Raw genomic sequence first — 25,223 nt, forward strand, 5'->3', positions numbered from 1 at the left:
CCCCCTCATCCTTCTAAACTCCAATGAGTACAGACCCAGAGTCCTCAACCGTTCCTCATACGACCCACTCTTCATTCCAGGGATCATTCTTGTGAACCCCCTCTGGACCCTTTCCAAGGCCAGCACCTCCTTCCTTAGATATGGGGCCCAAAACTGCTCACAATACTCCAAATGGGGTCTGACCAGAGCCTTATACAGCCTCAGAGGTACATCCCTGCTCTTGTATTCTAGCCCTCTCGACAGGAATGCTTAAATGGCTGCGCACACAGACTGGGCACACTCCTATAGAACAGTAGGACCAGAGCGATCATTTTGGTGCCGATCTTCTTCCCCTGCTTCCAATTCATCCAGCTTTATTTTTAAAAAGTGGGATGGGGACAGCATGATCTGTTAAAGAACGGTCCCTGCAACACTTTGATCTCTCCCCCTCTCTTACCAAAGCATTTCTGAAATGTGTTAAATCAATCTAGTGCCGTGTAAACAGTGCTCAGCTGGCTCCTGGTGTTTCCAGCTTCAGGACAGAGGTAAACGGAAAACTGCAAAAACTACACCAACTAGAAATCCCTTAAAGCAACATCTGCAGGCATTGCGGTCACATCAGTCCGTGCGTTGATCAGGCACAATACAGGAACAGAACCTGCCCTCAGTGTTGTTCGATTACCACTGGATTCACGATATGTGAGCACAGAAATGCAAAGTGATTTGTATTCACGCAACCCCACAGTGCAAGAGGAGGCCAGTCACGCTGACTGGTGTGAGATGTTGCCAACTGTTCTGCACAAAGCCAAGATAGGGGACCAGGAGAGGTCAAAGAGTCACAGGGCCAAACATGCTGTCCCCGCCCCACTTTTGAAAAAAAATAAACTGGGTGAAATAGAAGCAGGACAAGATGATTATGTCACAGACCTGATTCCACCATTGATCGGAACACGCCAGGCCTCTGCGCAAAACAGAATCAACTCCAGAAAGCACAACGCAGCAATATTGCTGTCAGCTGCTTTGTTCATCCTCGCATCTTACTCCAGTCTGCTGCACGCCCAGGTCCCAGAGTCAGCCAGCTCCCCCTCACCACCACCCCTGCTCCGCCCCCTGCTCACCCCCTCCGACCACCCCCACACCCTGCTTGCCCCCCCCCAACCGCCCCCCGCTCGCTGCCCCCCCAACCGCCCCCACCCTCTGCTCACCCCCCCAACCGCCCCCACCCTCTGCTCACCCCCCCCAACCGCCCCCACCCTCTGCTCACCCCCCCAACCGCCCCCACCCTCTGCTCACCCCCCCAACCGCCCCCACCCTCTGCTCACCCCCCCAACCGCCCCCACCCTCTGCTCACCCCCCCAACCGCCCCCACCCTCTGCTCACCCCCCCAACCGCCCCCACCCTCTGCTCACCCCCCCAACCGCCCCCACCCTCTGCTCAGCCCCCCAACCGCCCCCACCCTCTGCTCACCCCCCCAACCGCCCCCACCCTCTGCTCACCCCCCCAACCGCCCCCACCCTCTGCTCACCCCCCCAACCGCCCCCACCCTCTGCTCACCCCCCCAACCGCCCCCACCCTCTGCTCACCCCCCCAACCGCCCCCACCCTCTGCTCACCCCCCCAACCGCCCCCACCCTCTGCTCACCCCCCCAACCGCCCCCACCTCATGCTCCACCCCCCTCCCCCGTTCAACCCCACCAAACCCCCCCCCCCCCCGCCATTCGGCCCATCGAGTCTGCACTGACAACATTCCCACCCAGGCCCTATCCCTGTAACCCCGCATATTTACCCCTCTGATCCCCCTAATCTACACATCCCTGTAGACAGAGAGAATTTAGCATGGCCAATCCGACTAACCCGCACATCTTTGGACTGTGGGAGGAAACCCATGCAGAGACAGGGAGAATGTGTAAACTCCACACAGACAGTGACCCAAGGCCGGAACTGAACCTGGGTCTCTGGCGCTGTGAGGCAGCAGTGCTAACCACTGTGCCACAGAGTATTGCAATTTTTTATTGCCTCCAAGATGCTTATCCAATTCCCTTCTCAAAGCCATGAACGAGTCCGTCCCAACACCCTTTCAGACAGGGTATTACAGACTCGCCTGCCTCAGTATCACACCAGGTACACTTATCTTAAACTTGTGGGAGAGCTGCTCAGAGTACCTTGAATGGGAATAGAATCATAGAATCCTACAGTGCAGAAAGAGGCCATTCGGCCCATCAAAGCTGCACCGACCACAATCGTTGGACTGTGAGGGGAAACCGGAGCACCTGGAGGAAACCCACGCAGACACAGGGAGAATGTGCAAACTTCACACAGACACTGACCCAAGCCAGGAATCGAACCCGGATACCTAGTGCTGTGAGACAGCAGTGCGAACCACTGCGCCACCTTTAGAAGGCAAGCTGTTGATTTAGAAGAATTGTCACTATAATTTAGCGTTATCTTAGACTTATACTTACAGCATGGAACAGTATGGAGATGGATTTGGTGAACGCCAATGCAGCCATCAGCCAGTGGATCTTAAACACACTGCTCCTGAGAGAGACAGACAGATATCATTAGGGTGCAGCAGTGATTTGCAGCAGAAATTTAAACAGTTAGAGAACACAGGAAAGTAAAGTTGGCACAGAGAGGAATGCATAATAATGCCCCATAGTTTTGTTGAATGTACACTGACCAGAGAATCCGACTGGGACACAAACTTCCTTTAGAACATCACCACTCCCTCATCTCCTTTGCACCGGCCTGTTTCGTGCTTACGGGTGGGATAGTGCTCACTACACTCCTCGTGAAACTATTATTTTAGATCGGTGTGTGTAGTTGCGGCTTGCAGCTTGGAGTGAGGCAAGACAAAGCGCGTTTCCCAGCTCTTGCACGAGACGCACTAAACTGCATCTCATGGCATTAAAACATGGATGAGAGAACACACGTTAAAACTCTCACGCCACGGTCCCAACCCATCCCTGGTGGTGTCGTGGTTAGGACAGCGGTTCCCAAACTTTTTTCACCGGGCCGCACTTTCGGAATAAAAATTTGCTCGCGCCTCGCCGAATTTTTTTTATGGAGAAGAAATACATTCAAAAACAAAAAAAAACAACTCCTAGCAGTGCTTGATTCATAACATAGAACACAACTACTTTATAATATCATGGGACATCCAGAAAGTATAAAACAATGCTTGTTTAAACCATGTTTAAATGTTTCTTTGATTGTTTCTTGAATCTTCCCGCCACACTTGCCATCCTCTCTCGCCGCACCAGTGTGGCGCGCCGCACCCTTTGGGAACCACTGGGTTAGGATATGGCGCTCTCATGGCCAGTGCCCGGTTCGAGCACGCGGGTGCCCGACAGTACACGTTTGTGCGTGCGGCTAGTTTGCACGCTCTCCCCCGTGTCTGCATGGGTTTTCTCTGGATGCTCCAGTTTCCTCCCTCAATCCAAAGATCATAGCAACCCGACAGTGCAGAAAGAGGCCATTTGGCCCATCGAGTCGGCACCGACCACAATCCCACCCAGGCCCTACCCCCATACCCCTACATATTAACCCGCTAATCCCTCTAACCTACGCATCTCAGGACACTAAGGGGCAATTTTAGCACGGCCAATCCACCTAATCCGCACATCTTTGGACTGTGGGAGGAAACCGGGGCACCCGGAGGAAACCCATGCAGACACGAGGAGAATGTGCAAACTCCACACAGACAGTGACCCAAGTCGGGAATCGAAGCCAGGTCCCTGGAGCTGTGAAGCAGCAGTGCTAACCACTGTGCTACCGTGCCGCCCAAAGATGTGCGGATTAGGTGGATTGGCCACACGAAATTGCCCCAGTGTCCAAAGATATGTAGGTTACAGGGATTAGTGGGGTAAATAATTGGGGTTACGAGTATAGGGCAGGAGGGTGGGTCTGGGTAAGGTGCTGTTCGAGAGTTGGTGCAGACTTGATGGGCCCAATGGCCTCCTTCTGCACCGCAGAATTCTATGATTTTATCCCCCCCCTCACATTCAGTTTCTACAGTATTAATTGTTGCTCCAGAGGCAACAAGATAAAAGGAAACAAGTTTTAAATTAAACATGCATAAAGAGAGCGTGCTCATTAGATATTACAAATAAAAGCATTCTTCTAAAACACACAACTGTTTTACAGATAGAGTTCCACCCAGAAGCCTGGTTAATTAATGGAAACTTGTGTTTCCCCTGGACCTTTCATGTTCAGCTTTGAGCGCCGTAAGAATCAAAAGGTGGGATTTTCCAGCCGTGCTCAGCGGAAAACCCCACCCGAGGTCAACAGACCTTTTTGTGGTCCGCCCCCTTCCAACCCACTATGATTCCTGTGGGTGGGCGGGACGGGGAAATTCCCCAACACCTCTGGAGCGACCAAAACTAAAATTGTTTCATAGAATCAGTGCAGGAGGCCATTCGACTCAGCACCGACAACAATCCCACCCAGGCCCAATCCCCGTAATCCCACATATTTACCCTGCTACTCCCCCTGACACTAGGGTCTATTTAGCATGGCCTATCGACCTAACCCGCGTGGGTCTTTGTACTGTGGGAGGAAACCGGAGCACCCGGAGAAAACCCCCGCAGACACGGGGAGAATGTGCAACCTCCACACAGGCAGTGACTCAAGCCGGGAATCGAACCTGGGTTCCTGGCACTGTGAGGCAGCAGTGCCAACCACTGGGCCACCCTTGCCCGTCACCATAATAATGGGGGCAAGGAAGCCCTGTGCCTACTCAGCGTGTGCTGGCAACACGGGAGTTTTCCGTCAGCCGCCCTTCGACCACTTGTTTTGCTGCATGATGGGGGCAGGGCCTTTTAGAACAAGTGCGTTTTACTAAATGTGAGCCCATTGGCACTCCACAACCTGACAAGGCAACTTGTGCACTTTTACCACAGAAGCAGTTTAAACAGTGGCCACTTAAAGGAGTTTTACCTGTGTTTCAGAAGTAGGGAAACCCAGAACAAGGCTGCCACAAAGAAAAATCCCGACATGACCAGATACAGCAGCGGCAGCGGCATTTCTCCAGCAGAAAGGAAGTTACTTGGGTTTCTCGCCATTATCTCAACCTAAGAATTAATTAAAATACAAATTTTTAAAAAGAGCATTGACATAGGAAAACAGCAATTACAACAGTAATCTGATGGGGGCGGGCGGCACAGTGGTTGACACTGCTGCCTCACGACACCAGGGACCCAGGTTCAATTCCCGGCTTGGGTCAGTGTGTGGAGTTTGCACATTCTCCCCGTGTCTGCGTGGGTTTCCTCTGGGTGCTCTGGCTTCCTCCCACAATCCAGAAGAAGTGTAGGTGGATTGGCCATGCTAAATTGCCCCATAACGTCCCAAGGTTTGTGGGTTAGGGGGCTAGCAGGGTAAATGTTTTCCTCACACACTCCAAAGCTGTGTAGGTTAGGTGGATTGGCCGTGCTAAATTGCCCCTTGGTGTCAGGGGGATTAGCAGGGTAAATACGTGGAGTTATGGAGTTAGAACTTGGGTGCGATTGTGGTCGGTGCAGACTCAATGGGCCAAATGGCCTCCTTCTGCACTGCAGGGATTCTATGATTCTAATACATAGGCTCCTTAGACAGCACCTTCCAAACCTATGACCATCTTGGAGGGCAACGGCAGCACTGTAGGAATTCTATTCTATTCTAACAGTAATTAGCAATAGATAGCTGGGTATATTTATGCACTGCCCTATGTGGAATCAACTAAGTGCAGAGCAGGTTTGATTCCCACAGGGAGTGACTTAGAATTAGAGCCTTCCACCTCATTTTCAGTCACCTTTCAAGTCCTAATATCTCCGTTTCCCAGGATAGAAATGTCAATTGTGTTAATGACATAAAAGGGGGAAATTTTAAAGGAGATGTGAGGGGCAAGTTTTTTTTTTAAAACACAGAGGGTGGTAAGTGCTTGGAATGCGCTGCCAGAGGTGGTAGAAGCAGGTACAACAGCAACGTTTAAGAAGCATTGTGACAGATACATGAATAGGCCGGGAATAGAGGGATACGGACCGCCAAGAGGCAAAAGGTCTTTAGAAAGGCATCATGTATTCAAGAGGAGGCGGGATACAGCACTTGGGGCGAATGGGATCAAAGGTTATGGGGAGAAAGCAGGATTAGGCCATTGAGTCGGACGATCAGCCATGATCGTGATGAATGGCGGAGCAGGTTCGATGGGCCAAATGGCCTCCTCCTGCTCCTATCTTCTATGTTTGTGTGTCGGTGGAGGCTTGGTCGGCTGAAGGGCCTGTTCGTGTGTTGTACTGTTCTTTGTTCTTATGTCAAACTTTGTTTGGCAACAGTCCAGTGAAGTGCTTTAGGACATTTTACTGTTGTAGATACTATTTAAATGCACTGCATTGTTATAGTGTTGATGTGAAGATGCCGGCGTTGGACTGGGGTGAACACAGTAAGAGTTTTAACAACACCAGGTTAAAGTCCAACAGGTTTATTTGGTAGCAAATGCCATTAGCTTTCGGAGCGCTGCTCCTTCGTCGGATGGAGTGGAAATCTGCTCACAAACCAGGCGTGCACAGAGACACAAAATCAAGTTACAGAATACTGATTAGAATGTGAATCTTTACAGTTAATCAAGTCTTAAAGATACAGACAATGTGAGTGGAGGGAGCATTAAGCACAGGTGCCTGTGCCTAATGCTCCCTCCACTCACATTGTCTGTATCTTTAAGACTTGATTAGCTGTAAAGATTCACATTCTAATCAGTATTCTGTAACTTGATTTTGTGTCTCTGTGCGCGCCTGGTTTGTGAGCAGATTTCCACTCCATCCGACGAGGGAGCAGCGCTCCGAAAGCTAATGGCATTTGCTACCAAATAAACTTGTTATAGTGTGCCAGGAATCGTGATGGAATGCAAAGGCCAAACTACAAATATTGAAAAATATCTACAATAAGAGTTTCAACAAATGAATTTGTTGAGAGTCTGACAGTGGATACCAATAACTAAATGCTAAGCAATGGCCAATAAAAACGGAGATTGGTGATTGTCACGGAGACAGGGTGTATGCATTGTGTCGTTTTTTAATGAACACGTTGCTACTATATCTAAATCGGAAAGAAATGCATTCAGGGTTATGGGGAAATTGTGATCTTGCGCCAAACAGGAAGCCATGTAGGGATAGGTGAAGAGATTTTTTTTCAATTCATTTGTGGGACATGGGTGTCACTGGCTAGGCCAGCATTTATTGCCCATCCCTAGTTGCCCTTGAGATGATGGTGGTGAGCCACCTTCTTGAAACGCTGCAGTCCACGTGCTGTGGGTTGACCCACAATGCGAATCCTGCAGTGCCGAAGGAGGCCATTCGGCCCATCGGGTCAGCGCCGACCACAATCCCACCCAGGCCCCATTCCCATAACCCCATGCATTTACCCTCGCTAGTCCCCCTTGACACTAAGGGGCAATTTAGCACGGCCAATCCACCTAACCCGCACATCTTTGGACTGAGAGGGGGAAATCGGAGGAAACCCACGCAGACACGGGGAGAAAATGCAAGTTTCACACAGACAGTGACCCGGGAGCTGGGAATCAAACCCTGGCGCTGCGAGGCAGCAGTGCTAATCGCTGTGCCACCCCATCAGTAGGGAAGGAATTCCAAGATTTTGACCCAGCGACTGGAAAGGAACAGAGATGCATTTCCAAGTCAGGATGGTGAGTGGCTTGGAGGGGAACTTTCAGGTGGTGGTGTTCCCATGTATCATGATGTCCTTCTCGATGGAAGTGGTCATGGAAGGTGATAAAGACTAAAAGCAATAGGAACAGAAGGTGATTATTCAGCCACTAAAGCCTTCTCTCCCATTCATTCAGACCATGGCTGATCTGAACATTCATTCTGAGAAAAGTTTGAGAATGCTAAAAATTTGATGATGATTAGGGGAGGAATATTGAGGCGGCACAGTGGTTAGCACTGCTGCCTCACAGCACCAGGGACCCAGGTTCGATTCCCAGCTTGGGTCACTGTCTGTGCGGACTCTGCACCTTCTCCCAGTGTCTGCGCGGGCTTCCTCCGGGAGCTCCGGTTTCCTCCCACACGCCAAAGATGTTACGTGGATTGGCCACGCTATATTGCCCCTTAGTGTCAGAGGGACTGGCTAAGGTAAAGATTAAGTTTAAAGTTGTTATTTATTAGTCACAAGTAAGACTTACATTAACACTGCAATGAAGTTACTGTGAAATTCCCCGAGTCGTCAAGAGTCCAGCGCCTGTTCGGGTCAATGCACACTAACCAGCATGTCTTTCAGAATGTGGGAGGAAACCGGAGCACCTGGAGAAAACCCATGCAGGCACGGGGAGAACGTGCAAACTCCACACAAAGACAAAGCCGGGAATCGAACCCGGGCCCCTGGCGTTGTGACGCAGCAGTGCTAACCACGCTGCCCAAATACGTGGGGTTACAGGAATGGGGCCTGGGTGGGACTGCGGTCGGTGCAGACTCGATGGGCCCAATGGCCTTCTTCTGCACTGTAGGGATTCGATGATTTCCCCCCCCCCTCTCCCTTGGCAAATACTTACCGTCATATCAAAGGCAACGGCATTTTTCTTCCCTTGCCCTGCCTTACGACAGTTGTGGAAGCTGAGGGTGTAAAGCCCTTCCTCTGCTGGAGACAGAATCTTGACAAAGAACTGCAAAGAAAGGATTAAAAAAAGGAGTTAAATAATGGTCGGAAAGATTAACGCAAGGGGCAATTAAACGTAGGGGAATGGAAGATTCTTACATTGAAGATGTAGCTGCCATTCACACGCTGCAGTTCAAAAACTTCCTCAATCTTTTCAGGTTTCTTTGGCTGGGAAAATAAGTTCAATATCAGATATTAGAAAACACTCAGTTGAACATGTAGACAAACAAAAGCATCATTCACACGTCTGCTACTATAGCATATCATCAGGAAATTAAAGGATGTCGGACCACTATTACATTTGTGCCTAATTATAAAAAGATCACAAGGTAGGTCGGTATAAGTTTAAAAGTTCATTTATTAGTCACAAGGCTTACATTAACACTGCAATGAAGTTACTTCCAACAACGAACAGTTTATTTTACAATTTTACAGTTACACGGTTACTCCGGGACCGACTCCCCCAAGCTCCACCCTGGACAGAGTTTGTTCCCCGGGTCACTTGACCCATTCTCAGAAAAAGGGCTTAACACAAGTTTATTTATTAGTGTCACAAGTAGGCTTACATTAACACTGCAATGAAGTTTCTGTGAAAATCCCCCTAGTCGCCACACTCCGGCACCTGTTCGGGGTGCACTGAGGGAGAATTTAGCACGGCCAATGCATCCTAACCAGCACGTCTTTCAGACTGTGGGAGGAAACCAGGGCACCCGGAGGAAACCCAGACAGACACGGGGAGAACGTGCAAACCGCCACACAGACAGTGACCCAAGCCGGGAATCGAACCCGGGTCTCTGGCGCTGTGAGGCAGCACAATCCCATTGTGCCGCCGTGCCGTCCAGTAATTTCAGTGACCTGGTGCCAGCTCCTCAACAATAACCGTCACAAACAATTTCACTCAGTGCTCCCTTCTAAGTGGCAGTGCATTACGCTGTAGAGTGCCATACAAGAGGTTCCTTGCTGCGCCCAGCCTTTTGGCACTTTCCTATTCCGTTCTGGCTCCAACTCTCTTCAAATATCCCAATTCTGCAACTGAGAAGCAAAGGGCTCCACATCTCGGAATGATTATCCGTCTGCGTACACACCACAGACCAAGTTGGAGCACGGCCCCGTTATGGGCCAAATGCTTTCTTTCCGTGCCAGGCATTTCTACAATTCTAGGACTTTCTGCAACTCAAAACTTCCAGAGAGATGAAATTTGCCCATCCAATTCATGCACCCTCAAGTCACTCTCCAAGGTAGATAGAATCATAGAATCCTACAGTGCAGAAGGAAACCACTCAGCCCATCGAGTCTGCACCGACCACAATCCCACCCAGGCCCCATCTCCATAACCCCATGTATTTACCCTAGCTAGTCTCCCTGACACTAAGGGGCAATTTAGCACGGCCAATCCACCTAACCCGCACATCTCTGGATAGTGGTGTGACGGTTCCCAGCTGTGCAGCCTCATGAGGAGGCTCGAGCATCCAAAATGTTAGGAAGCCCAGAGGCCATGAAATGGGACTTGGTCATCCTGCAATGTGTGTCTCCCCAAACCCCTCCCATGCCGTGTCTCATCATTCTTACACTCCCGAGGCACAAACAGCCAGACTTTCTCACTTGCAAACAGCGACCGTCTACTTTTCTCAGCAGCAACTCCTTCCTTTCATTGCCACCTCCTGGGCTCTCCCTCCTAAAAAAAAAAATAGCCATCCAGGGCACACATTTAGAGTTTGCACACAACTGACCATTGTGGACAAGACCAGGGCCCTCACGAAGACATTAATCGGACATACAATAAAACTAGGATCCGAGTATTATACTGCGCATTACAATGGGAGAGGAGAGGCAGATCCTCAGGCAAGCTGGGGTCGTGCGACTTTCCACTCGCTGAATGCTACCACGGTAACTGGTCTATCCCGTCATTTGTTGCATCACACGATAACCATTTTCAATGGTGAAGTGGAATTTTATCCCGAGCATCTGACTCACTGACCGCACTGCGCAGACTAACCTCAGTAACGGGCTTCACTTTCGCCGTCACCTTATTGTCACTTTTCGGCTCTTCCCTTTTCTTCCTGGTCTTGGCATCTGACAAAAATCAGAATTGCAAAATGAAGGTGCACCGCTTTACTGAGTTAATAGAACAGAATAAAGGTTATTTATTAGTCACAAGTAAGGCTTACATTAACACTGCAATGAAGTTCCTGTGAAATTCCTCAAGTTGCCACATTCCGAAGTCTGTTCGGGTCAATGCACCCTAACCAGTACGTCTTTCGGACTGTGGGAGGAAACCAGGGCACCCGGAGGAAACCCACGCAGACCCAGGGAGAACGTGCAAACTCCACACAGGCAATGACCCAAGCTGGGAATCAAACCCGGGTCCCTGGTGCCGTGAGGCAGCAGTGCTAACCACTGTGCCACCGAATAGAACAGAATCCCTACAGTGCAGAAGGAGGCCATTCAGCCCATCGAGCCTACACCGGCCACAATCCCACCCAGCCCCTATCCCTGTAAGCCTGCTAATCCCCCGACACTAATGGGCAATTTAGCATGGCCAATCCACCTCACTTGCACATCTTTGGAGTGTGGGAGGAAACCGGAGCACCCGGAGGAAACCCACGCAGAGAGCGTGCAGACTCCCACACAGACAGTGACCCGAGCCGGGAATCGAACCCGGGACCCTGGCGCTGAGAGGCAGCCGGGCTAACCACCGTGCCGCCCAGATGGTGAAATTTGAATTCAACAAAGGATATCTGGAATTAGGAATCTACTGATGACCATGAAACCATTGTCGATTGTCGGAAAAAACCCATCTGGTTCACTAAGGTCCTTTAGGGCCGAAAGGCCTGTTCCTGTGCTGTAATTATCTTTGTTCTTTGAAGGAAATCTGCCGTCCTTACCCTGGTCTGGCCTACATGTGACTCCAGAGCCGCGTGGTTGACGCTCAACTGCCCTCCAAGGGCAACGAGGGATGGGCAAATGCTGGCCCAGGCAGCAACACCCATATTCCACAAATGGCCTCCCAACTAGATGGTGCACTGAGATAAGGATTGTTTTTAAGGAAGGGATGAGATCTGGCATCACAGCTGAACAACAGCCAACACTAGCACAATCAAAGTGCCAAATTGAAAGCAGTTCACTGAATGTGCATCGCTGTGAGATGGTCTGAAAACATGATACGGCTTTGATATAATTTGTTTTATTCATCAATGGGACATGGGCATCACTGACTGGCCAGCATTTATTACCCATCCCTAGTTGTCCTTAAATTGAGTGTCTCGCTCGGCCTTTACAGAGGGTAGTTGAGAGTCAACCACATTGCTGTGGATCTGGAGTCACATGTAGGCCAGACCAGGTAAGGACGGCAGATTTCCTTCCCTAAAGGGACATCAGTGAACCAGATGGGTTTAACCGACAATGGTTTCACGGTCATCAGTAGATTCTTAATTCCAGATATTTTTTATTGAATTCAAATTCCACCGTGGCGGGATTCGAACCCGGGTCCCCAGAACATTAGCTGGGTTTCTGGATTGATAGTCTAGCGATGATACTCTAGGTCATCGCCTCCCCAGTACACCTATAGCACCACTAATCAAGTTATCCAATGAACTCTTCGTCCGAAAGTCACCTTTTTTTGCATCGTGTGCGTCCTGGGTTTTGGATTTTTTTGCGTCATCTGTCTTTGCATTTTTTGCGTCAGACTTGTCTGCGTCGCCTTTCTTTGCATTTTCTGCACCTTGGATTTCAGAATTCTTTCGATCATCTGGTCCCGATATTGACAGCTTTTTCTGTTGACCGTGTTTCTTCATAAAAACCCTGTTGACATAAGACTTGAATATTTAATTTTTACCTCGACCTTGACACACAAGATAGTTTTCCACTGGATAAGTAAATCACGGTGAGGTATTTCTTTTAAATCACGACACCAGGCTTTAATGTCAAGCGAGTCTGTGATAGGTATGTCCCTGTCAGGCAAGGAGGAATTGGTAGGGCTAGGGAACCGTGGTGCACCAAAAAAGTTTCTTTGTTGGTTAAAAAGAAAAAGGAGGCTTATGTCCGGATGAGACGTGAGCACTCGGGTAGTGCACTAGAAAGCTTTAGATTGGCTAAGAGGGAGTTGAAGAGCGAGCTTAGAAGGGCTAAAAGGGGACATGAGAAAACTTTGGCGGATAGGGTTAAAGAGAATCCTAAGGCGTTCTATAGGTATGTCAAGAACAGAAGGTTGGTTAGGGCAAGTTTAGGGCCAGTTATAGATGGCAGAGGGAAGTTATGTGTGGAACCGGAGGAGATTGGTGAAGCATTGAACCAATATTTCTCTTCGGTGTTCACGCAAGGGGACATGAATATAGCTGAGGAGGACACTGGGTTGCAGGGGAGTAGAATAGACAGTATTACAGTTGATAAGGAGGATGTGCAGGATATTCTGGAGGGTCTGAAAATAGATAAATCCCCTGGTCCGGATGGGATTTATCCAAGGATTCTCTGGGAGGCAAGAGAAGTGATTGCAGAGCCTCTGGCTCTGATCTTCAGGTCGTCGTTGGCCTCTGGTATAGTACCAGAAGATTGGAGGTTAGCGAATGTTGTCCCATTGTTTAAGAAGGGGAACAGAGACTTCCCCGGGAATTATAGACCGGTGAGTCTCACTTCTGTTGTCGGCAAGATGTTGGAAAAAATTATAAGGGATAGGATTTATAGTTATTTGGAGAGTAATGAATTGATAGGTGATAGTCAGCATGGTTTTGTGGCAGGTAGGTCGTGCCTTACTAACCTTATTGAGTTTTTTGAGAAAGTGACCAAGGAGGTGGATGGGGGCAAGGCAGTGGACGTGGTATATATGGATTTTAGTAAGGCGTTTGATAAGGTTCACCATGGTAGGCTTCTGCAGAAAATGCAGATGTATGGGATTGGGGGTGATCTAGGAAATTGGATCAGGAATTGGCTAGCGGATAGGAAACAGAGGGTGGTGGTTGATAGTAAATATTCATCATGGAGTGCGGTTACAAGTGGTGTACCTCAGGGATCTGTTTTGGGGCCACTGCTGTTTGTAATATTTATTAATGATCTGGATGAGGGTATAGTTGGGTGGATTAGCAAATTTGCTGATGACACCAAAGTCGGTGGTGTGGTAGACAGTGAGGAAGGGTGTCGTAGTTTGCAGGAAGACTTAGACAGGTTGCAAAGTTGGGCCGAGAGGTGGCGGATGGAGTTTAATGCGGAGAAGTGTGAGGTAATTCACTTTGGTAGGAATAACAGATGTGTTGAGTATAGGGCTAACGGGAGGACTTTGAATAGTGTGGAGGAGCAGAGGGATCTAGGTGTATGTGTGCATAGATCCCTGAAAGTTGGGAATCAAGTAGATAAGGTTGTTAAGAAGGCATATGGTGTCTTGGCGTTTATTGGTAGGGGGATTGAATTTAGGAGTCGTAGCGTTATGTTGCAACTGTACACAACTCTGGTGCGGCCGCACTTGGAGTACTGTGTGCAGTTCTGGTCCCCACATTACAGGAAGGATGTGGAGGCTTTGGAGAGGGTGCAGAGGAGGTTTACCAGGATGTTGCCTGGTATGGAGGGGAGATCCTATGAGGAGAGGCTGAGGGATTTGGGATTGTTTTCGCTGGAAAGGCGGCGGCTAAGAGGGGATCTTATTGAAACATATAAGATGATTAGAGGTTTAGATAGGGTGGATAGTGATAGCCTTTTTCCTCTGATGGAGAAATCCAGCACGAGGGGGCATGGCTTTAAATTGAGGGGGGGTAGTTATAGAACCGATGTCAGGGGTAGGTTCTTTACCCAGAGGGTGGTGAGGGATTGGAATGCCCTGCCAGCATCAGTTGTAAATGCGCCTAGTTTGGGGGCGTTTAAGAGATCCGTAGATAGGTTCATGGACGAAAAGAAATTGGTTTAGGTTGGAGGGTCACAGTTTTTTTTTTTAACTGGTCGGTGCAACATCGTGGGCCGAAGGGCCTGTTCTGCGCTGTAATGTTCTATGTTCTATGAAGGGTAAAGGTGAAGGAGACAAGGTTAGTACAGAGATGCTTTGTCCATGATTTCAGAGTCATAGAATCCCTACAGTGCAGAAGGAGGCCATTCAGCCCATTGGGTCTGCACCGGCAACAATCCCACCCAGGCCCTATCCTTGTAACCCAAAGTAATCCCCGACACTAAGGGGCAATCCCACCCAGGCCTGTTCCCCGTAACCAAGTATTTACCCCGCTAATCGCCCTAACCTACACACCTTGGGACACTAAGGAGCAATTTAGCACGGCCAATCCACCTAACCTGCACGTCTTTGGAGTGTGGGAGGAAACCGGAGCACCCGGAGGAAACCCACGCAGACACGGGAAAAATGTGCAAACTCCACACAGACTGGCAGTGACCCGAGACCAGAATTGAACCCTGGTCCCTGGCGATGTGAGGCAGCAGTGCTAACCACTGTGCCGCCTTTTTCATAGACACGGTGGGCTTTGAATAGGTGGGTCCGTATACAGGGACGACATCAGTGTCTTTTGCTCCGATCTACTGTGCGTGCACAGACTGGTGAGCTTCAGTACGCACTGACTTCAGGAGCCAAAGTAACCTGCGACAAGGGAGAGGTCACGTTCTTTGGGAACGGGGACAACTGATCCTTTTCCTCCTTTGCTGTCAGGCCAGGCTACCCAAAGATGCTGGGGATCTGGTTCACAGTGGCCGGTGAGTATGCTGAAAACTGGGGCAACCACGGTGAAACAAAACCAAGCAGAGTGAAGCTCCCTCCTCACTGCGGGTGAGAAGCTGGTGATCGGGTAAGGAGAGCTCGGAGTTTCGGTACATGGCACGGGTCCGGCCCATACCCTGGACCTGCATCTTGGTGGTCACCCGAGCCATCTGGCATTTTATCTGGAGATCAGAAATGTGTGGCATTCAGAGAGACATTCTGTACAAATCTCTCGCTAAAGGACGGGGAGGGGATGCCCAGCGAGATGATGAAAAGGTTCAACATTTTTTTCAGCCATACTAAAGAATAAAGTCTGGCAGGGGATGAATGGGAACACATTCTTAATAACTTTTCTCAACCCCAAAGTAGGTGAATACTGTTAGGAATGGGTTAACATTCCAATTAAGTCTTAATTTGATGTCAGTTATTCAATAGAAGTTACTGATATATAAAGGGGCCACAGGTGGCACTGGGGGTAGATGGGTCAAAGAAATAAAGGTATCTTTTGAAGAAGCAGAACGCATGTCTCCTTTACTGAACAGCAACCGAGGGGCTCAAACAAATAAAGAAAAGTTTATTCATTAGTGTCACAAGTAAGGCTTACATTAACACTGCAATGAAGCTACTGTGAAATTCCCCTAGTCACCACACGCCGGCACCTGTTTGGGTTCACGGAGGGAGAATTTAGCACGGCCAATGCACCGAACCAGCACGTCTTTCAGACTGTGCGAGGAAACCCATGCAGACACGGGGAGAACGTGCAAACTCCGCACAGACAGTGAGCCAAGCTGGGAATCGAAGCCAGGTCCCTGGAGCTGTGAGGCAGCGGTGCTGACCACTGTGCCACCCACATTGCTAAAATTTAAAAACCTACAAGCTCCAATGAACTAACCATAGAAACCATAGAAACCCTACAGTGCAGAAGGAGGCCATTCGGCCCATCGAGTCTGCACCGACCACAATCCCACCCAGGCCCTACACCCACATATTTACCCGCTAATCCCACTAACCTACGCATCTCAGGACTCTAAGGGGCAATTTTTAACCTGGCCAATCAACCTAACCCGCACATCTTTGGACTGTGGGAGGAAACCGGAGCACCCGGAGGAAACCCATGCAGACACGAGGAGAACGTGCAAACTCCACACAGACAGTGACCCGAGCCGGGAATCGAACCCGGGACCCTGGAGCTGTGAAGCAGCAGTGCTAACCACTGTGCTACCGTGCCGCCCCAACTGTACAAGTTCCAATGAAATCAGCTAATGTAACCTGCGGACTTAAAAATTTCCTTCCTCAAAGAGGTATTTCCTCAGGTTTCACACAGCTTCCCCCATCAATTCACATCTCACATGATGAAGTGAGGCTGAAAAAGTACAACACTTATCTCAGTGCCTTTCAGACGAAGATCTGGATGCCTCCACTCAGCTGCTCCATGCCAGAAGGGTTTGGTGGTCAGAATGAGGCATCCAGGCGACATTACACTTTCCGATACTGTTAACAGACCTGGTGTTGGCTTAGGTTTGATGAGATGGAAGTTCCGAGACAAAACATAGAAGAGAGGAGGAGGCCGCCATTTGGCCCCTCGAGCCTGTTCCCCCATTCATTACGATCATGGCAGATCATCCAACTCAATAGCCTGATCCTGCTTTCTCCCCATAACCTTTGATCCCATTCGCCCCAAGTGCTATATCCAGCCGCCTCTCGAATACATTCAAGACCTCCCTTTCTTCCACAAGGAGCCAAAAATCAACACCGGAACGACTCAAAACAGTTACAAGATCACAGAAGCATCCGGAGTACAGAAAATGTCCCCTCCACAGAGAACACAGCCAATTTTCTGCAAAAGGCGGTACTTACTTATTATTTTTCAGGTCAAAGTAAAAGAGGGTAAGGGACTCCCCGGAGGAAGTGTTGTATCGCTCCAACAAACATGTATTGGACTCATCTACCTACATCAGAAACATAAATCTTGTTGTTACTCAAGATGGAGATACAAGTTGCAAGGGAACTTCAATTTTTTAAGTTTAAAATTTATTTATTAGTGTCACAAGTGGGCTTACATTAACACTACAATGAAGTTACTGCGAAAATCCCCCCAGTCGCCACACTCCGGCGCCTGTTCGGGTACACTGAGCGAGAATTTAAACACGTCTTTCGGACTGTGGGAGGAAACCGGAGGAAACCCACGCAGACACGGGGAGAACGTGCAGACTCCGCACAGACAGTGACCCAAGCCGGGAATCGAACCCGGGTCCCTGGCGCTGTGAGGCAGCAGTGCTAACCACTGTGCCACCCCAACATTGATGATAGAAATAAAAATAAAGTCCCTCATCAAGAAGGGAACAGAAGAAATGAAAAATATTAATAAATGAATAGTCAAGGTAGATTTCAAAAGGGAAAGTTTTCCTTGACATACCTTAAATTGAGAAAGAGAGAGAGAGTCGGTAATGTGGTAGATTGATATGGATTTTCACAATGCTTTCAATAAGCTGCCTTAGAATAAACCAATGGATATGGGTTAGGGGAATGTGGAGTCAGGGGACAAGTGGTTGAATTGATTGCTAGCTGGCTTCGAAACAAAATGTAGAGAGTAGCTATTCAGAGTTATCTTATCGTGTCACAAGTAGGCTTAGATTAACACTGAACTGAAGTTACTGTGAAAATCCCCTAGTCGCCACACTCCTGCACCCGTTTGGGTACACCGATGGAGAATTTGGCACGGCCAATGCACCTAACCAGCATGTCTTTCGGACTGAGGGGAGAAACCGGGGCGCCCGGAGGAAACCCACGCAGACATGGGGAGAGCGTGCAGACTCCGCGCAGACAGTGACCCAACCGAGAATCGAACCCGGGTCCCTGGTGCCGTGCGGCAGCAGTGCTAACCACTGTGCCACCCCATATCATCATAACCGCACAACACCTCTTCAGCATCGACAAGGAAGCTTACGGTTTCAGATGGGGACTCTGTCAGAACTGGAAACTCCCACCTGAAACAACAGCAGCCTACAGAGCGCACCAAGTGGCAGAGCAAATATTGAATGAATACAGTGTGTCGTAACGAAATGTGTGTATATGTGTGTCTTTTAAATTTACAACTGCCCCATAAATTACAATTACTACTTGTGTTTATGTGGCACTGGTAGTTTATTCAGTGCTTAAGATAAAATTGGACACTGTGCAAATAATGCAACATCAGAGCAAAAATCTTGGTCAAAGGTTTTGAAGGAGTGTCTTATAGAGAGGTTGAGAAGTTTAGAGAGACAATTCCAGAGCTTAAAGTTTATTTATTAATGTCACAAGTCGGCTTACACTAACACTGCAATGAAGTTACTGTGAAAATCCCCTAGTCACCACAGTCCGACGCCTGTTCGGGTACACTGAGGGAGAATTTAGCACGGCCGATGCAGCCTAACCAGCACGTCTTTCGGAATGTGGGAGGAAACTGGAAGAAACCCAAGCAGACACGGTGAGAACGTGCAAACTGCACACAGACAGTGACCGTAGCCGGGAATCGAACCCGGGTCACTGGCGCTGTGAGGCAGCAGTGCTAACCACTGTGCCATCCATAACAGTTTGGCAAGGCGCCAGCTGTGCTTTAGTGGGAAGATTGTGCTCCTCTGAGTCAGAAGGCTGTTGGTTTAAGTTGTAATTTTAATCCCAAGCCAGTGAACTAGCAAACACACTAATACTTTGCTTGATCTTCACACAGTGCAGCACTGCACGCGTCTTGTTTCCTACCAACCCACCCAGCGTCCCAGCAGTCTCCAAATCTTTTTGGATAATCGAACCAATTAGTGACAGCCCCTGAAAGAGTTACTGGAACAAAAGGACAAAATCTTAAAGGAAACTTATCTAATCAAAACGTTGCAGCGTGCTTTCTCTATACATGCTCTAAGTACCTAACTAAATGCTCAATTAACATATCGCTAACACAAATTGCACTCACATCCGAGCGCAAATTCTCAGCTAATGTCACATGAAGAACATTTGCTCAGTTCTTTCTTCCTTCACTCATACTCACTGTATAGGCAGCCACACCATCAGTCTTTGTTTTTGAAAGGCTGAACCCAATCTGGTCGACATACGTGTGAGAGAAGGAATGAGAAAACACACTTTAGCAAAGTTATAAACAGTCAGAAACAGTTAGTCTACAAAGCATGGACTACAAAAACCCAATGTAGCTCCCACGGGCAGACACAGCAGACCTGATGCCTCAGAATTATGCATTGTAAAACAATGTCATAGAACCACAGAATCCCTACAGTGCAGGAGGCCGCCATTTGGTCCATCGAGCCTGTACCGACCACCATGCCTCCCAGACCCAATTCCCGTAACCCCACATTTTTACCCTGCCATTCCCCCTGACACTCGGGTCAATTCGGCACGGCCAATCAACCTAACCCGCACATCTTTGGACTGTGGGAGGAAACTGGAGCACCCGGAGGGAAGCCATATGGGGAGGACGTGCAAACTCCACTCAAACAGTCACCTGAGACCGGAATTGGACCCAGCGCTGCGAGGCAACAGTGCTAACCACTGTGCCGTACATCAGCCTTACAAAGCAGAAAGTAAATAAGAGGGGTTTCTGTTGCGTGCTCAGGGGTGGGAGGGATAAACACACTCTCGGTTACAGCCCTGGGCATGCCGGTCAGGAGCGCTCTGCACTTGGTTCCCAGTTTGCTGTGAACAAGACAATCCCCAGCACTCAGTTAATGGTAGGGCATTGGGGAGAGTTACAGAACAAAGAGATCTCGGGGTACATGCTCATAGCTCCTTGAAAGTGGAGTCACAGGTGGACAGAGTGGTGAAGGCGGCATTCGGCATGCTTGGTTTCATTGGTCAGAACATTGAATACAGGAGTTGGGACATCTTGTTGAAGTTGTACAAGACATTGGTAAGGCCACACTTGGAGTACTGTGTGCAATTCTGGTCACCCTATTATAGGAAGGATACTGTTAAACTAGAACGAGTGCAGGAAAGGTTTACTAGGATGCTACCGGGACTTGATGGTTTGAGTTATAAGGAGAGGCTGAATAGACTGGGACTTTTCTCTCTGGAGCGTAGGAGGCTGAGGGGTGACCTTATAGAGGTCTATAAAATAATGAGGGGCACAGACAAGGTAGATAGTCAATATCTTTTCCCAAAGGTAGGGGAGTCTAAAACTCGAGGGCATGGGTTTAAGGTGAGAGGGGAGAGATACAAAAGTGTCCAGAGGGGCAATTTTTTCACACAGAGGGTGATGAGTGTCTGGAACAAGCTGCCAGAGGTAGTGGTAGAGGTGGGTACAATTTTATCTTTTAAAAAGCATTTAGATAGTTACATGGGTACGATGGGTATAGAGGGATATGGGCCAAATGCAGGCAATTGGGATTAGCTTGGGGGTTTTTAAAAAAAAGGGCGACATGGACAAGTTGGGCTGAAGGGCCTGTTTCCATGCTGTAAACCTCGATGACTCTGCAACTATTGGTGAAATGTCAAGTTACACTTCCCATTTCCAACCACAAGTGTTCGGTAACCTCTGTGCATCATGTTGAGCAAGAGCAGCATCAAGGAATCCAGTATCCCATCCCACTCGAATGTGCTAGCCTGGCCACGGATTAGAAATGGATACATTTAGGGGAAAGCACAGGAGCATAACTTTCTACCTCTTGAAGACGCTAAACCAAGCTGGGACATTTTTTTTTAAAAAGGTTTTCACAGGACATGAGGCATCGATACAGAGGCTGGTATTTGTTACCCATCTCCCTCAAGAATGGGTAACATCGACAGAGGAAAAGACTTGATAGGTATGGAGAGGATTTCAGAGCAAGCTGTGTATGCATTGCAGCAAGCTGGGGCACCATTGTCAGAATGTAACCGGTGACAACTTTGTATTGGATGTAATGTGACCAATGGGAACAAGATGCAAGGGTCAGCTGACCCAGTAAACCATGGAACCAATCACAGTGATGTAATAGTCAGCTGACTCACCATAAATAAGGAACTATGTAGAATTGTGGGGAGTGGCCCAGGGTGAGGCCCCAAGTTTGGAGTAATGAAGTTTCTTTATTAAACCCTTTCTTGGATTTATAAGTTGGAGTAAGTTTTGTTGTATTTTCATTCGCTGCGTTTTGAAGAGTTCCTTCTGAAGAAACAATCTTAACGTTGAAACAATTGCCTCAGTTACAACGCATTCCACCCAAGTACCACTCACCATAACCTTGTCCAAGGCGAGATCTGTCTTCAGGCGAAGACTCGTGAGGTTCACCTCCAAAGTCCCGTTCGTGTAGAAGCCAAAGGTGTTCAAGTGAACTCTCGATCGCGTGTCACCCTAAGACAAAAGAAGAGGTTAATCCAGACTGACATACCACACTACAGGTCATAACCTTTTAAACTGAGATCCCGTAACCCAAGTGCCTCAAGTCGCCAGGGTTCATAGAATCCTTACAGTGCAGAAAGAGGCCATTTGGCCCACTGAGTGCGCACTGACTCTGGTGTGTGGTTAGGTGCCATGCTAAATTCCCCCTTCGTGTCCCGGGATGCGTAGGTTAGAGGGGCAAATATGTGGGGTTATGGGGATAGGGCCTGGGTGGGATTGTTGTTGGTGCAGACTCGATGGGCCGAATGGCCTCCTTTTGCACTGTAGGGTTTCAATGATTTCTATTCCTGTAACCCACATATTTACCACCGGCACATCTTTGGACACGAAGGGACAATTTAACATGGCCAATCCACCTAACCTGCACATCTTTGGACTGTGGGAGGAAACCAGAGCTGTTCTTTGTTCTTTGAACAGAAGATGCCAGGAATGCCCAAAGGTCAACAACCCAAATCATTACGTCGCTTCTCTCCCCACAGGTACTGCCCGAACTTCTTAGTATTTCAGTAAATCATGGTGGTGGCAGATGTGGCCAGCACTCATAGCACCTCTCCTCATAGCCAACACCCTCGAGACCGGGCCACATCCTGGTGAGGGGGGGAATGTTTGAGGGAGGTGAATATGGGGGGGGCAGGGCAGCACGGTGACACAGTGGTCAGCACTACTGCCTCACAGCACAGGGACCCTGGTTCAATTCCCGACTTGCGTCTCTGTCTGTGTGGAGTTTGCGCGTTCCCCCCCGTGCGCTCCAGTTTCTCCCACAGTCCAAACATGTGCAGGTTAGATTGATTGGCTAAATTGTCCCTTGTGTCAGGGTAAATGTGTGTGGGCCTGAGTGGGATTGTGGTCAGTGCAGACTCAATGGGCCAAATGGCCTCCTCCTGCACTGTAGGGATTTTATGACTCTGTGAAGTCAGAATCTAACTCTGAAGGATGGAGTAGGTTAGTTAGGGGGAAACACGAGCAACGATGGTGGTGGCAGGTTGGCAGGGGAGGAAAGACCATGAGTGAACAGATTCATAGAATCCTACAGTGCTGAAGGAGGCGATTCGGCCCATTGAGTCTGCACCGACCACAATCACTCGCGGGCCCTATCCCTGCATTCGCATGTATTTACCCTGTTAATCCCCTGTCATTAAAGGACAAATTAGCATGGCCAATCTACACGTTTGGGCTGTGAGAGGAAACGGGAGCACCCAGAAGAGCCCAAACAGACACGGGGAGAACGTGCAAACTCCACACAGGCAGTGACATGAGGCCAAAATTGAATCCGGGTCCCCGGCGCTGAAGCAGCAGTGGCTAACCACTGTGCCGTCCATTTCGCCAAGAAAAGGCAACATGGTTGGATTGGACACATTCGACAGCACGAGAATTTGCTGATGGAGGCGGCTGAAGGAATATTAGAGGGGCAAGAACCGAGGGAGTTGAGAAAGAGAATGAAGTTGGAAAACTTGAAATTGAAAAATGAAACCCAGACGCAATTGAAAAAGAAAATCGCAAGACCACGAGGGTAGCAGAACTGAGCACGGGGGTGGCATGATGGTCAGCACTGCTACCTCACAGCTCCAGGGACCCGGGTTCGATTCCCGGCTTGTGTCGCTGTCTGTGTGGAGTTTACACATTCTCCGCAGGTCTGCGTGGGTTTCCTCCCACAGTTCGAAAGAAGTGCTGGTTAGGTACATTGGCTATGCCAAATAGTCCCTCAGTGGACCCGAACAGGCACCGGAGTGTGGCGACGGGGGGATTTTCACTAACTTCATTGCAGGGTTAATGTAAGCCTGTTGGTGACACTAAAAAATAAAAAAAAGGTTCTGTTCTTGGGTGGATCACCACTACTCATAAATCTATATATTTACTTATCCAAAGTCCTGATTACAAATGCAGAGTATGTCATTTGCAGTAACATGGTGGTTTTGCCACTTGACGAATATTTGATTAGATTTATTATTGTCACATGTATTGGGATACAGTGAAAAGTATTGTTTCTTGCACACTATAGACAGAACATACCGTTCATAGAGTACATAGGGGAGAAGAAAAGGAGAGAGGGTGCAGAATATAGTGTTAGTTTTTGAATTCACACAATCCCTTCAGTGCAGGAGGCCGCCATTTGGCCCATCGAGCCTGCACTGACAACAAACCCACCCAGGCCCTATCCCCATAACCCCACATATTTACCCTGCTAATCCCCAAGACACTAAGAGTAATTTAGCATGGCCAATGCACCTAACCCACACATCTTTGGACACTAAGGGGCAACTTAGCATGGCCATTCCCCCAACCAGCATGTCTTCGGACTGTGGGGGGGGGGGGGGGGGGGGGAAGAGAACTGGAGCACCCGGAGGAAACCCACGTAGACACGGGGAGAATGTGCAGACTCCACACAGACAGTGACCCAAGCCGGGAATCGAACCCAGGTCCCTGGCGCTGTGAGGCAGCAGTGCTGACCACTGGGGGGGGGGGGGGGGGGGGGGGAAAGAGAGAGGGGGGGGGGGGAGGACAGGTGGAAAGGGGGGGGGGGGACAGGTGGAAAGGGGGGGGGGGGACAGGGGGAAGGGGGGGGGACAGGGGGAAGGGGAGGGGGGGGGAGGGGGGGAGGGGGAGGGGGGGGGAGGGGAGGGGGAGGGGGGGGGGAGGGGAGGGGGGAGGGGAGGGGGGAGGGATGGGGGGAGGGGAGGGAGGGGGGGAGGGGAGGGGGGGAAGGGGAGAGGCGGGGGGAGAGGAGAGGCGCGGGGGGAGGAGAGGGGGGAGGAGGGGGGAAGGGGAGGGGGGGGGAGGAGGGGGGAAGGAGAGGGGGGGAGGAGGGGGGAAGGAGAGGGGGGAGGAGGGGGGGGGAAGAGGGAGGAAGGCTCAAGGGCCAGTAGGGGGGGCGGGCCAGTAGGGGGGGCAGGCCGGTCGGGCTTCCAGCTCCACTCACCCCTCCCCCCTCCCCCTCCCCCTCCCCTGAGGGCACCTACCTTGAGTGTGAGGCGGTGGAAGCGGGCACCGACCCCAGCCAGGAGCGCCAGCCCCAGGAATAAAACCTCAGCTCCTCTCCCTGCCATCATCACACCACCGGAAGGAAGCAGCAGCAGGCGGAAACGGAAGAGGCGGGGCGAGCACCTGTGATTGCCGTCCCGATTAACCAATTGGCAGCAGGCCTCTAGCTGAGTGACGTTCCCAGATGACCAATCAGCGGAGCGGCCTCCCGGTTTAACTGCCAGGTCCCCCCTCCAGAAATGAGGCGGTGCGATTTTCCATTTGTCTGGCCAATCGGTGGCGGGAAGCTGTGACTGACGTCCGGAGTCACCAATGGACGACGGTTTCGTCATCTGATTAACGTCTGGGCTGACCAATGGATGGCGCTGGCGTCAGCTGATTGTCCTTCCGATTGATCAACCAGGCGGTGCGGCCCTCCAGATGATTGACGTCCCGTTTCACCAATCGGAGGTGAGCGCCTGTGATTGACGTACGGGTTGACCAATCGGAGGCGACGATCTTTGAATGACGTCCCGGTCCACCAATGGAGGGCGCGGCCCTCCAGCTGATTGAACGTCCCGTTGAACAATAGTGCGGTCGAAGTGTGTCGAGG

General features: G+C 49.8%; 1 protein-coding gene across 4 annotated transcripts in view; it reads right to left on the minus strand.

The window, feature by feature from the left end:
- Positions 1-24,716, minus strand: part of LOC144507778 (protein GPR108-like) — a 45,326-nt gene extending 20,610 nt beyond the window's left edge. For 2 of the 4 annotated variants that reach the window (XR_013500141.1, XM_078235060.1), the window contains exons 1-10: positions 24,610-24,716; positions 21,488-21,604; positions 19,312-19,366; positions 17,152-17,239; positions 12,229-12,416; positions 10,612-10,688; positions 8,715-8,783; positions 8,512-8,622; positions 4,917-5,050; positions 2,441-2,516 (exon numbers count right to left, since the gene is read on the minus strand). Coding sequence is in view for 3 of the 4 variants with exons in the window: in XM_078235060.1 (XP_078091186.1) it covers positions 2,441-2,516; positions 4,917-5,050; positions 8,512-8,622; positions 8,715-8,783; positions 10,612-10,688; positions 12,229-12,416; positions 17,152-17,239; positions 19,312-19,366; positions 21,488-21,604; positions 24,610-24,699 (1,005 nt within the window). In the remaining variant the exon portion in view is untranslated. Of the gene's footprint in view, positions 1-2,440; positions 2,517-4,916; positions 5,051-8,511; positions 8,623-8,714; positions 8,784-10,611; positions 10,689-12,228; positions 12,417-17,151; positions 17,244-19,311; positions 19,367-21,487; positions 21,605-24,609 lie in introns of all 4 variants that reach the window. The other 2 variants (XM_078235061.1, XM_078235062.1) reach the window with 2 other exon arrangements.
- Positions 24,717-25,223: the final 507 nt, after the last annotated feature.

Source organism: Mustelus asterias, chromosome 19, assembly GCF_964213995.1.
Source record: "Mustelus asterias chromosome 19, sMusAst1.hap1.1, whole genome shotgun sequence".
Lineage (NCBI taxonomy): Eukaryota > Metazoa > Chordata > Chondrichthyes > Carcharhiniformes > Triakidae > Mustelus > Mustelus asterias.